The 13,875-nt window shown below is 45.9% G+C and overlaps 1 protein-coding gene across 4 annotated transcripts in view; it reads right to left on the minus strand.

Moving 5' to 3' along the window:
* Window positions 1–483: 483 nt before the first annotated feature.
* The window catches only part of LOC105918384 (voltage-dependent T-type calcium channel subunit alpha-1H), a 43,387-nt gene continuing 29,995 nt past the window's right edge, over window positions 484–13,875 (minus strand). For 2 of the 4 annotated variants that reach the window (XM_036136754.1, XM_036136753.1), the window contains exons 30-33: window positions 10,426–10,504; window positions 3,452–3,573; window positions 2,968–3,126; window positions 484–617 (exon numbers count right to left, since the gene is read on the minus strand). In XM_036136754.1, coding sequence (XP_035992647.1) covers window positions 531–617; window positions 2,968–3,126; window positions 3,452–3,573; window positions 10,426–10,504 — 447 coding nt within the window. In that variant the 3' untranslated portion in view covers window positions 484–530. Of the gene's footprint in view, window positions 618–2,967; window positions 3,127–3,451; window positions 3,574–8,757; window positions 8,834–10,425; window positions 10,505–13,875 lie in introns of those variants that run through there. The other 2 variants (XM_036136756.1, XM_036136755.1) reach the window with 2 other exon arrangements.

A 13,875-nucleotide genomic window follows, 5' to 3' on the forward strand; every position in this document is an offset into this window, starting at 1 on the left:
CTGGCACAATGGGGGAAAAATACACAAACCCCTAAAACTAACTGGTTGCACATCTGGCTACAACAGCTGCCTTCAAGCTTTTGCATAAATGTAAAATGAGTGCCTTACATTACTTTGGAGATATGTTGGCCTACTATTTTATGCAGAATTGTTTTAATTCAGTCACAAAGGATGATCTCGAACCATGACCTGTTGAAGTTCATGTTACAACATCTCTGTAGGGGTTAAATCTGGCCTTTTCACTATTAAATTGGTATTATTTCAGCATCTTGTAAAAATCTGTTAAAAGTTAATCAGTTAAAACTGCTCTAATTAAACACGTATTGAAATATGTTTTAATAAAAAGTTAAAATTAGTAAACTTTATGATTATACCAAAGTAAGGCCATACAGTATACAAATGGTGTATAAGTAAATAAGCATACTATTCTTATGCACGCATAAGTATAGTATAAATATGTCAGAAATAGGTACATATGTATGTAAACTTTATTTAGGTCTTAGAAGAAAAAACTTTGTGCTTGTCCGAAGTTATCCACTCTCCTCTGGGTTGACCTGCATCGGCTGATGTTGAACAATAACTGGAGGGACTAGTCTCAGCCGATCGTTTTTGACCTCCTATTCCAAGAAACAAACATGCATTAGTTTAGTGATTTCTTATTTAAATTTAAGTTGGAAATGAAACATTATTATCTAATTATATTTTCTGACACTGGTTAAAGTTGGCTCAGAACTGACATACTTTCATGCATGGATACAAACACTATGAAACACAGACAACTGGACTTTTGATCAGTTTTTCTGAAAAAGTTTCAACACCTATCCAGGAGTCATTGTCTGTCTTTGTCTCTGTGCTAGATTTAATGTTCCTGTGCTGTTTTCTTCATTGAAATGAAAGAAACAGCACATTAGGGCCTGCAGACTGCTTTTACTACCATTTATGAAAGAATAGGCTGGTATCTGTAAATTCCAGCGTGGGACGGTGATAAGATGCACTGTGCAATAAGCCCAGACAGGAAATTTTCCTTCTCCTAAATATTCCACAATTAACTGTTAGCGGTATTATAACAAAGTGGACAACACTGAAGCAACAAAGTTGAAGGTGGCATAAAAGTACAAAATGGAGTCAGTGGGTGTTGGGGTAGAGATTGTGCAGAGGTCTACAACTTTCTGCTAAGTCAACAGCTACAGAACTCCAAAGTTCTTGTGCATTTTAGCTTAGCTCAAGAAAAATGGACAGTTTCTAACCAGCTGCATGCAAACATTACATTACAAAGTGCAATGCTGTAAACCTGCCAGCACTGAACTCTAGAGCACTGGAGGCATGTTCTCTGGAGGGATGAATTATCTGTCTCCACCAGTTCACAAAGTTAGGTCCGTAAAAACATGGATGAGCGAGAGAGAATTTGAGACCCGACCTCGACCATCTCTAGGATGAATTAAAGTGAAAATCGCAAGCCTGTGTTTCTTGTCCAACATCAGTCTCTGACCTTACAAATATACGTTCTTGTAAAGTCAAAAACTTGACCTAATTTAAATTTAATTTAAAACTTTAGGAAATGTTACTTTTTACTAAGGAAATGTAGGCCTCTGACCAGGGTCCGAAATTACCACTCGCCAGTCGCCAAATGCGAGTAAATTTCCCGTTTGGCGAGTGAATTTCAGAGGGCTAGCTGCCACATGGCGAGTAAATGTTTGTACCAAATAAAATAAAAATAACATAAAAATAACAAAACCCATCTGGGCTGCGGATGATACGTTCACAGCTGTCTATCCAGAGCTCAGTCTAGACCCGCCTTCTACGAAGCTGGTTCAGCTCCTTTCACATTCAGAACCAGTCATGGCTGTACGCTGGTTTAGAAAACAGATCTGCTAACCAGATGCATTCTAAAATGCCAATTAGCCTGTTTATAAGTTTTGTTCTTATATATTCAGCTTTTTTTTTTAACTACGTGCGCTGCGGTTTTGCGCTTCGCCGCTCTTGTTGTGCCCCCCCCTCCAAGTGCTTTTATCAGCGGCCAGCCTTCAAAACGTGAATCACTGCGTTTAATGTCCTTCCACTCGTACCAAATTGTCCCAATTAAAGTCAATAGGAGAGTCAGTAACTGTATTTCATGCTCTTTGGTTTTTAACGACACAGAACCAGTGGTGCTTCAGTGGGCGTGGTGCCTTGCGCTTGTATTCAGGTGCGCAAAATTACGTTACAAGTAATTTAGGTTCCTTCATTTTAAGGAACTTGTAACATTGGGGGCTGCAGCTCAGACCAATTATTTCTTATCTCCTCCCTAAAGGAGCCCTTTAGAGTCTTTATTTATGTATTCCCACTGTTTATTCCTCGCGCGCAGCGCACCAGGGTAAAATCCAGCAGCCGGATCATGCGTAAAGACGCAGCGTGAACCCTGCGTGCTTTAAGTGTTGCAGCTCAGGGAAAATGTTGGGATGTATAGGCTTAATGAAACTCCGCCTCATTCACCTACATGGATAGACTAATGATAATCTGTAGTGTTTTTATAGTCTTTTATAATCAACTACAATATTTTTTTATCAAAGTCAGGAAACAGATTTCTCTTCAGCCACGCCGCCAACCACGCCCTCGAAAAGTAACATAATATCACTCTTGATTTTTATAAAAATTGAGGTCTGGTGAGGATTCATATTTTGGCCAGTAAAAAATATACCTGGCCGGTTGATTTTTACATCTACCGGCCAACTCTGCCGGTGAATCAGGAAGTTAATTTTGGACACTGCCTCTGACATTGAAGAAATTCATAAAAAAAAAAAACATCCAGGGCTGAAGATCCTTAAATCATTTAGAGACCCAAACTGACCAAATATTTAGCTTGATTTTACATCACAAAATAAAAAAGGTGTCTTTTTATAGAGTGGATATAAAACTGTGAGTTCAACAGAATATATGTTAAATCAGTCATGAACTCTTTCCAGCTTATGCTGGTCTATTAAGTTTTACCTCTGTGCTGTCCTCCAGCGCCTGCATGATTGCTGCCACCACCAGGTTTACAAGCACAAACTGGACTGTGACGACAAATGTGGTGAAGAAGATGGGAGAGGCCCAGAACAGGTAGCTGGGACAGTTACTGTCGCCGACCCGGCACTCCCTCATGGTGTCCTGCAAGGCAGAGAGGGAGGTCAAAAGTGTCAAAATCCGACAATCCAAATTTAATGTGTATTATTTAGTCAGTCATTATTTATAATTTAATATATCAATATACTGAATTAATTTTGTCCTTTAAAAGATATGGAAGTTTATTTATATGGCACACTGCAACACAGAAACATAAAATAATACAATAAATATCCAAATGATTATACAATTTGAATATTTAATGATTTAATATTACATATTAATAGATTAATTGTAACAATTAATACAGCCTAATTTTAACAAACAATTTCCACCTGGTGTTTCTAACCCTAACCTAAGTCATTCATACTTTAAGGATGCCGCTCCAGTTGTCTCCAGTGCTAACTTTGTACAGCGTCAGCAGGGCCACCCCGAAGTTTTCAAAGTTAGTGTGGCGGTGCAGGCCGCGGCATGGAATGTCTTCAGAGCATTCTGATCGACACAGAACAACAACGAATGAGTCACGTTTCAAAGGAGGTGACATTTGGACAAGAGGGCAAGAAAGCAGCCAGGGACACACCAAAGGACAAATCTCCATCAAAATGCTGAGTAAGGATGTTCTAACTATCTCCACCTTTATGTGATATACCTGTGTGACAACCCAATGGGCTTCACTGCTCATTTAGTTGGTAATATTAGCAAAACTTCACTCGAATACCATAAAGTTAGGCTCTGTTTTGTTCTTTTGACTCTACCCAAGTTTGATGAGTTCATATTCTGGATATAATTATCCTGTGTAAACACATTCATACCAATAGCTTTTATAGTTGTAGTAAACCTACTCTCGATTAAGATGTCTTAAGAAGTTACAGGCCTGTATCCAATCTTCCTTTAGTTTCTAAAACTATTTAAACAAATATTTGTTAATCAAGCATGTGACTATTTCCAGTTTGAAGAGTTTCAGTCATGCTTTCAGAGTTCATGGTAGCGCTGAAACAGCTCTAGTGAAAGTCACTAATAATATATATGATAAAAATATGATAATGTGTAGAGCCTCTCAGGATTAGTATGGCTTAAAAAGGCCTAAATTAAACTAGAAGACTGTAAATAAATAAATACATTTCACAACTGAATCAACCGTCCGTCCGTCCGTCTTCTTCCGCTTATCCGGGGTCGGGTCGCGGGGGTAGCAGCTTCAGTAGGGAGGCCCAGACGTCCCTCTCCCCAGCCACTTGGGCCAGCTCCTCAGGAGGAATCCCAAGGCGTTCCCAGGCCAGCCGGGAGACATAGTCCCTCCAGCGTGTCCTGGGTCTTCCCCTGGGCCTCCTCCTGGTGGGACATGCCCGGAACACCTCACCAGGGAGGCGTCCAGGAGGCATCCTGACCAGATGCCCGAGCCACCTCAACTGGCTCCTCTCGACGTGGAGGAGCAGCGGCTCTACTCTGAGTCCTCCCCGGATGACTGAGCTCCTCACCCTATCTCTAAGGGAGAGCCCAGACACACTACGGAGAAAACTCATTTCAGCCGCTTGTATCCGGGATCTCGTTCTTTCGGTCACGACCCAAAGCTCGTGACCATAGATGAGGGTAGGAACGTAGATCGACCGGTAAATCGAGAGCTTCGCCTTTAGGCTCAGCTCTCTCTTCACCACAACGGATCGGTACAGCGCCCGCTTCACAGCAGACGCTGCACCAATCCGCCTGTCGATCTCCCGCTCCATCCTCCCCTCATTCGTGAACAAGACCCCAAGATACTTGAACTCCTCCACTAGGGGCAGGACATCCTCCCCAACCCGGAGAAGGCACTCTACCCTTTTCCGGTTCAAGACCATGGTCTCGGATTTGGAGGCACTGATTTTCATCCCGGCCGCTTCGCACTCGGCTGCGAACCGCTCCAGTGAGAGCTGTAGATCACGCCCTGATGAAGCCAATAGGACCACGTCATCCGCGAATAGCAGAGACGCAATCCTAAGGCCACCAAAACGGATCCCCTCAACACCTTGGCTGCGCCTAGAAATTCTGTCCATAAAAGTTATGAACAGAATCGGTGACAAAGGGCAACCTTGGCGGAGTCCAACTCTCACCGGAAACGAGTCCGACTTACTGCCGGCAATGCGGACCAGACTCTGACACCGGTCGTACAGAGACCTGACAGCCCTTATTAAAGGGTCCGGTACTCCATACTCCCGGAGTACCCCCCACAGGATCCCCCGGGGGACACGGTCGAATGCCTTCTCCAGATCCACAAAAGCACATGTAGACTGGTTGGGCAAACTCCCATGCCCCCTCAGGAATCCTGCTGAGGGTATAGAGCTGGTCCAGTGTTCCACGGCCAGGACGAAAACCACACTGCTCTTCCTGAATCCGAGATTCGACTATCCGACGGACCCTCCTTTCCAGAACCCCTGAATAGACCTTACCAGGGAGGCTTAAGAGTGTGATTCCTCTGTAGTTGGAACACACCCTCCGGTCCCCCTTTTTGAATAGGGGGACCACCACCCCAGTCTGCCAATCCAGAGGAACTGCCCCCGATGTCTACGCAATGTTGCAGAGCCGCGTTAACCAACACAGCCCCACAACATCCAGAGCCTTAAGGTACTCAGGGCGAATCTCATCCACCCCCGGGGCCTTGCCACGAGGAGCTTTTTAACAACCTCGGCAACCTCAGCACCAGAGATGGGAGAACCCGACCCAGAGTCCTCAGGCTCTGCTTCCTCAATGGAAGACGTGTTGGTGGGATTAAGGAGGTCTTCGAAGTATTCCGCCCACCGACGCACGACGTCCCAAGTCGAGGTCAGCAGCACACCACCCCCACTGTAAACAGTGTTGGTACTGCACTGCTTCCCCCTCCTGAGACGCCGGATAGTGGACCAGAATCGCTTCGAAGCCGTACGGAAGTCTTTCTCCATGGCCTCTCCGAACTCTTCCCACGCCCGAGTTTTTGCCTCTGCGACCAGCCGAGCCACCTGCCGCTTCGACTGCCGGTAAACATCAGCTGCTTCCGGAGTCCCACAGGCCAAAAAAGCCCGGTAGGACTCCTTCTTCAGCTTGACGGCTTCCCTCACCGCTGGTGTCCACCTGCGGGTTCGAGGGTTGCCGCCGCGACATGCACCGACAACCTTGCGGCCACAGCTCCAACTAGCCGCCTCAACAATAGAGGCGTGGAACATGTTCCATTCAGACTCAATGTCCCCCGCCTCCCTCGGGACGTGTTTAAAGTTCTCCCGGAGGTGGGAGTTAAAGCTCCGCCTCACAGGGGACTCTGCCAGACGTTCCCAGTAAACCCTCACAGTGCGTTTGGGCCTGCCCGGTCGGACCGGCTTCCTCCCCCACCATCGGCGCCAACTCACCACCAGGTAGTGGTCGGTGGAGAGCTCCGCCCCTCTCTTCACCCGAGTGTCCAAGACATACGGCCGCAGGTCAGATGAAACGACAACAAAGTCGATCATTGAACTGCGACCTAGGGTGTCCTGGTGCCAAGAGCACATATGGACACCCTTATGCTTAAACATGGTGTTTGTGATGGACAATCCATGATGAGCACAGAAGTCCAACAACAAAACACCACTCGAGTTCAGATCAGGTGGGCCATTCCTCCCAACCACGCCCCTCCAGGTCCCACTGTCATTGCCCACGTGAGCGTTGAAGTCCCCCAGCAAAACGAGGGAGTCCCCAGGAGGGGCACTCTCCAGTACCCCTTCCAAGGACTCCAAAAAGGGTGGGTAATCTGAACTGCTGTTTGGCGCATAAGCGCAAACAACAGTCAGAACCCGTCCCCCCACACGAATGCGGAGGGAGGCCACCCTCTCGTTCACCGGGGAAAACCCCAACGTGCAGGCACCGAGATGGGGGGCAACAAGTATGCCAACCCCAGCTCGGCGCCTCTCACCATGGGCAACTCCAGAGTGGAAGAATGTCCAGCCCCTCTCAAGGAGACTGGTTCCGGAGCCAGAGCGGTGCGTCGAGGTGAGTCCGACTATCTCTAGTCGGAACCTCTCAACCTCGCGCACAAGCTCAGGCTCCTTCCCCACCAGAGAGGTGACATTCCACGTCCCAAGAGCCAGCTTCTGCAGCCGAGGATCGGAATGCCAAGGTCCCCGCCCTCTACTGCCACCCGTTGCACAATGCACCCGACCCCTTTGGCCCCTCCGACAGGTGGTGAGCCCATTGGAAGGGGGACCCATGTTGCCTCTTCGGGCTGAGCCCGGCCGGGCTCCATGGGCAAAAGCCCGGCCACCAGACGCTCGCCAACGTGCCCCACCTCCAGGCCTGGCTCCAGAGTGGGGCCCCGGTGACCCGCGTCCGGGCAAGGGAACACGAGGTCCAATAATCTTACTCATCATAAGGGGTATTTTGGGCTGCGCTTTGTCTGGTCCCTCACCTAGGACCTGTCTGCCTTGGGTGACCCTACTAGGGGCTTAAAGCCCCTGACAGCATAGCTCCTAGGATCATTGGGACACTCAAACCCCTCCACCATGGTAAGGTGGCAGCCCAGGGAGGAGCTGAATCAACTTGTTTGCTAAATATAAAATCTTTGTCGAAAGTCACCCCCAGATTTCTTACAGTGGTACTACATTTAAGAATCAGAGTGCTGACATCGGTGGTGGCAATCCCACTGAACAAAATGTATTAATTTGTTAATTTGAAAAGAAGAAGTTCTGGGTCGCTCCAAGTTGCAACAGGACTAAGGACTAAGAATGGACCCCTGTGGCACCCCACATGACAGAGAAGCACTAGAGGAAGATACATTATTAATCATAAATAAGAAAGACATGTCTGTCTGAGAGGATGTGAACCATTTAAGTGATGAGCCCCAGATACCAACATAGTGGGTTGATTGAGACAAAAGGACTGAATGACAGATGGTATCAAAGGCAGCAGTGAGGTCCAGCAGCACCGGGACAGGCACCTCCCATAAATGGAAAAAGCAAAGTCACTATGCACTTTTAATTAGGCAGATTCTGTCTCATGTTGCAGTCTGAAGCCAGACTGCAATTCCTTTAAAACCCTAATTATTTTCTAAAAATGTAGTTGAGTAAAGAAAATGTCTAAACCCCAGGAAAGGAAGGGCAAAAGAGAAACATACAGTAGGCTCAATTCCTGAGCTAAGACATGAGTTAAAAAAGACAAGAGTCGGAACAGTGATCTTAAAAACAACCGGGTATGAAAAATGTCAAGGGGACAATTAGTAGCGCCCATGTGTTGCCCAATTTTGATCAAATGAGAGATTATACTGGTTAAAAGTAGCAACAAGCGAAATTTCATTATATTAGAAAGAACAAAAAAATTGTTTTGCGAAGAACTAAAGGTATCTTTTTAGATGGACTATGGTATGACGTCACACACCATCTCTCTGTCTCTGTGTTGTTCTCCAGACTCTTGTTCACATAGCCAGGGCGGCTGCGTGTGCATGAACGTCCATGTGAATACTTCTTCACCAGACATGTTGCTCTGAAAGACGGATGCTGTTTTGCTTCTTTAAACTGTTTAAAAACAACAGAACCAGCACGGTGCCAGGATATTAAAGCCATGATGAGAGAATGAATGAATTAAGATTGAATTCTGAACATGTACCATGGGGGAGGGAGCCAAAAGATATTTCACACCCAAAGCAGAGACATTCTCTCAGCAGTGGTGCCACTGCTGTTGAGCCAGATCCCTCCCCACAGAGGATCCCTTCAGACTGCACCTCTCAGCTCTTCTTAACTTCTTCCCTGGGGCTCCGGCTCTCTCATTATGGCTAAAAATAAAGCTGAAGTCTTAGAAGTTAGTGCCGAAAATACGCTAGCCAAAATGCTATTAGCTTCTGGTAACTTCCGATTTCCGGTTATTCAAATACGGTCATTTCAAGCATAAGGCTTGTTCGTTTCACCATTGTTCCATAGTGCTATGAGCGTTATTATCGCATTAATGTGGAATATTAATGTCGATTTAAAGTTGTTTTGTATAACTTTAGATTAGCCTATTTTAGCGACCGTCGCCGGAGCAACCCCTAGCTCCCGGAGGTATAATCGCATTAATAAAATCGACCTTTCCTAACCTTTACAGATTCTTACCGAGAAAATCGTTCTTTAAAATGTTATTTCCTCAAATATTGTTTTGTGTAACTCGTGAGTTGCATTGTGAATGGGTTGAAAACATGCCAAATATTGTTCTGAATTAATGAAGCTAATTTAAGATCATTCCATGTTCTTTAAGGTTACCTTTGGTTCTTTAACTCAAACTAAATGTTATTTTAACAAATAATGTTTTGTTTAACTCAGGATTTGCATTGTGAATGGGTTGAAAACATGCCAAATGTTGTTCTAAATTAGTTAAACCGGTTATGAAGCACTAAATCATATATGTGAAAAAAAAAACAAAGATTTGTTGGTATATTTATTTGTTCATATTTTGCTATATATATACACGTAAAGTTAAGTCAAACTAACGGACGCTTCATAACCGGTTGAAGCTAATTTAACTCCATTCCAAGCTCTTTAAGTCAGATCTGCAGTGAACCAGGATTCACTGAATTATTGTGATGATGATCAATCACTTTCGTTTTGTCTTTTGTGTTCTTTTGTATATAGTTCCTTAGCTTATCTTATTTTTATCTTCATTTTGCTTAGTAGTTTAGTTAAGTTTCTCTAGCCTAGTAGAGAAGCTTTATTGATTGAAATATAGTGTTAATTCAGATAAACAGCATTCTATAGGGATGTTCTCTGGATGTTCATTCTATTTCTGTTATTAAATTCTTGAACTTGAGGAGAAGTTGTCACTTGTTTATTCAATGTGTGTGCAGAGTTTACTGTTAAAAGATTGCCAGTGCACGTATCATCCCTTTCAACCGTTGTCCTGATATCAGCTTAAGAGCTGATATTCACCGGACAATACCTAACAGACAGAGTTATTTATTAAACATTAAATAACTTTAAACAGTGTATAATTGTACAACAACGGACAGCAGAAACCAGTACGTAAACACCGTACCATCAACATCTCTAACAGACACCGCTTTCTCCAGGAAAAGGAATCAAATTCTCATTAGTAGTGACTGAGACATCAAGCTAAACAGAAGTGGGTGGGTTTGAAACAAAACTAATTGTATCAAATAACACCACAGGCCAAAGGCTGCTGCTGGGTATGATGTTAGACTAAAACTGGGTTTTTCATTCTTGTCTATCCCTGGTGGAGACCACGGATCTGTCTTTCTTCCACTGTCCTTCGGCCTTTCAGCATTTGTTGGGAGTTGGCTCTATATTAATGAACTGAGTTGAACTGAATGAACAATATGCATTCTACAGTACAAACCTTCTGAGCAGCGGATGTGTTTGTGTTTATCACATCAGCAGTGGTACACACCTAACTTTCCAAAGAGCTCCACTCCAAGCGCAGCGTAGATGAAGAAGAAAAACAAGAACAGGAGGCCAAGGTTTCCAACCTGGAATCAAAGAGCAGCTTCAATCTACGGGTCAGGAAATTCACACAGAATAAGTCCTTTCAAAAGAAATTCCTGTACTTTTAATGAGAAATAAATTATTAAAAAAGAACAACCAGGATGGGATTGTGCGTGGCTTTGCTGCATCCCCCCCCTTTTTCTCCCTCTTTGCTAATTTCTGATTTCTGTGACAAGGCCACTAATGTCGAAAAAATTAAGTATTGAAAATAACAAATGTAGGGCTATTGCAAGTTTATCATGCAAAGAAAGAAGCTTTAAGGTTTGATATTTCTGTTAACAGTTATATCCGAATGTGAATGTGATGATGAAACCTTCCAGAAATAAGGCTGTTCCTGACCAAATTAACAAGTTTAAAACCTACTTCAGTTTTACTTTGAAGAAAAAAGATCATGAAATAAAATATTTCTTTGGGAACATTTCAAGCTAGAAGCATTCTTTTTTGTTGGTTTTAACTAGGGCTGCAACTAACGACTATTTTAATAATCGATTAACAGGTCAATTGTTTTTACAATGTTTTTTTGAATCGATCAATTGGACAACAAAAAACAGTTTTATTTCCACTTCTTTTTTCCAAAATAGAACATTTGGACTGAGAGCAAATAAGCTTACAAAAAAACAAGTTGCTACTTAGGTGTTCAGTCACAATAATAGGTAATAATTATTTTGCTTCAAATAAAGAAGTTAGATAGATTGTTAGTCAATCATTTAATAGTCAATGTCTATATGAACAGCGACTTAACACAACAAAAGTGAAGCTATAAAACTGGTGTCAATGCGGTTTGGTTGAACGTCACCCTTGTGTTAGTGCATCTAGGGGAAATAATTGGGCATAACGATGAAACCAGTGCAAAAACACCACTTATGAGAATCAGATAAACCACCAGCCCATTTCAGACTGTTTTAGCACAAGCTGCATTTTATGTAAATACTACATGCTACATATACACACATTACATCACTGTTGTTGAGCTCCTATCGCCCTCATCAATGACTCCATGTTGTGTCAGGTCCTGTAACATCACTGTGGAGCTATCATGCCATGTCAAATTTCACGTTACTTATTTTATGGATTTGTGGAGCGCGACATGGTCCCTATCTTTTGAGGACTTGGTTTGAGCTTTTTTCTCTGTCGTCATTAGTGGAATCTACTACAAAAGCAGCATTTGAAAATATCAATTTTTTATCAGGGTCACCCAAGGCAGACAGGTCCTAGGTGAGGAACCAGACAAAGAGGGACCCCCTTATGATGAATACGAACAATGGACGTTTTGTTCCCTCGCCCGGACGAGGGTCACCGGGGCCCCACTCTGGAGCCAGGCCTGGAGGTGGGGCACGTTGGCGAGCGCCTGGTGGCCGGGCTTTTGCCCATGGAGCCCGGCCGGGCTCAGCCCGAAGAGGAAACATGGGTCCCCCTTCCAATGGGCTCACCACCTGTCGGAGGGGCCAAAGGGGTCGGGTGCATTGTATAATGGGTGGCAGTAGAAGGCGGGGACCCCTTGGCGTTCCGATCCTCGGCTGCAGAACCTGGCTCTGGGGACATGGAATGTCACCTGTCTGGTGGGGAAGGAGCCTGAGCAGGTGCGCAAGGTTGAGAGGTTCCGACTAGAGATAGTCGGGCTCACCTCCATGCATGGCTCTGGCTCTGGAACCAGTCTCCTCGAGAGGGGCTGGACATTCTTCCACTCTGGAGTTGCCCCTGGTGAGAGTGGTTGGGAGGAATGGCCCACCTGATCTGAACTCGTGTGGTGTTCTGTTGTTGGACTTCTGTGCTCGTCACGGACTGTCCATCACGAACACCATGTTCAAGCATAAGGGTGTCCATATGTGCTCTTGGCACCAGGACACCCTAGGCCGCAGTTCGATGATCGACTTAGTTATCGTTTCATCTGACCTGCGGCCGCATGTCTTGGACACTCGGGTAAAGAGAGGGGCGGAGCTCTCCATCGATCACTACCTGGTGGTGTGTTGGCTCTGATGGTGGGGGGGGAAGCCGGTCAGACCTGGCAGGCCCAAACATATTGTGAGGGTTTGCTGGGAACATCTGGCAGAGTCCCCCATTAGACGGACTTTAACTCCCACCTCCGGAAGAACTTTGAACACGTCCCGAGAGAGGCGGGGGACATTGAGTCTGAGTGGACCATGTTCTGCGCGTCTATTGTTGAGGCGGCTAGTCTGAGCTGTGGCCGCAAGATTGTCGGTGCATGTTGCGGCGGCAACCCTCGAACACACTGGTGGACACCAGTGGTGATGGAAGCCATCAAGCTGAAGAAGGAGTCCTACCGGGCTTTATTGGCCTGTAGGACTCCGTGAGCAGCTGATGTGTACCAGCAGTCGAAGCGCCGGGCGGCTCGGCTGGTCGCCGAAGAAAAAACTTGGGCATGGGAGGAGTTCAGAGAGGCCATTGAGAAAGACTTCTGTACGGCTTCGAAGCGATTCTGGTCCACTATCCAGCGTCTCAGGAGGGGGAAGCAGTGCAGTCCCAACACTGTTTACAGTGGGGGTGGTGTGCTGCTGACCTCGACATGGGACGTCGTGCGTCGGTGGGCGGAATACTTCGAAGACCTCCTTAATCCCACCACCATGTCTTCCATTGTGGAAGCAGACCCTGTGGACTCTGGGTCGGGTTCTCCCATCTCCGGTGCTAAGGTCGCCGAGGTTGTTAAAAAGCTTCTCGGTTGCAAGGCCCCGGGGTGGATGAGATTCGCCCTGAGTACCTTAAGGCTCTGGATGTTGTTGGGCTGTGTTGGTTAACGCGGCTCTGCAGCATCGCGTGGACATCGGGGGCAGTTCCCCTGGATTGGCAGACTAGGGTGGTGGTCCCCCTATTCAAAAAGGGGGACCGGAGGGCGTGTTCCAACTACAGAGGAATCACACGCTTAAGCCTCCCTGGTAAGGTCTATTCAGGGGTTCTGGAAAGGAGGGCCCGACGGATAGTCGAATCTCGGATTCAGGAAGAGCAGTGTGGTTTTCGTCCTGGCCGTGGAACACTGGATCAGCTCTACACCCTCAGCAGGATCCTGGAAGGGGCATGGGAGTTTGCCCAAACAGTCTACATGTGCTTTGTGGATCTGGAGAAGGCTTTCGACTGTGTCCCTCGAGGGATCCTGTGGAGGGTACTCCGGGAGTATGGAATACCGGGCCCTTTAATAAGGGCTGTTGGGTCTCTGTATGACCGGTGTCAGAGTCTGGTCTGCATTGCCGGCAGTAAGTCGGACTCGTTTCCGGTGAGAGTTGGACTCCGTCAAGGTTGCCCTTTGTCACCAATTCTGTTCATAACTTTTATGGACAGAATTTCTAGGTGCAGCCAAGGTGTTGAGGGGATCCGTTTTGGTGGCCCTAGGATTGCGTCTCTG

The sequence above is a fragment of the Fundulus heteroclitus genome, chromosome 5, assembly GCF_011125445.2.
Source record: "Fundulus heteroclitus isolate FHET01 chromosome 5, MU-UCD_Fhet_4.1, whole genome shotgun sequence".
Taxonomy (NCBI): domain Eukaryota; kingdom Metazoa; phylum Chordata; class Actinopteri; order Cyprinodontiformes; family Fundulidae; genus Fundulus; species Fundulus heteroclitus.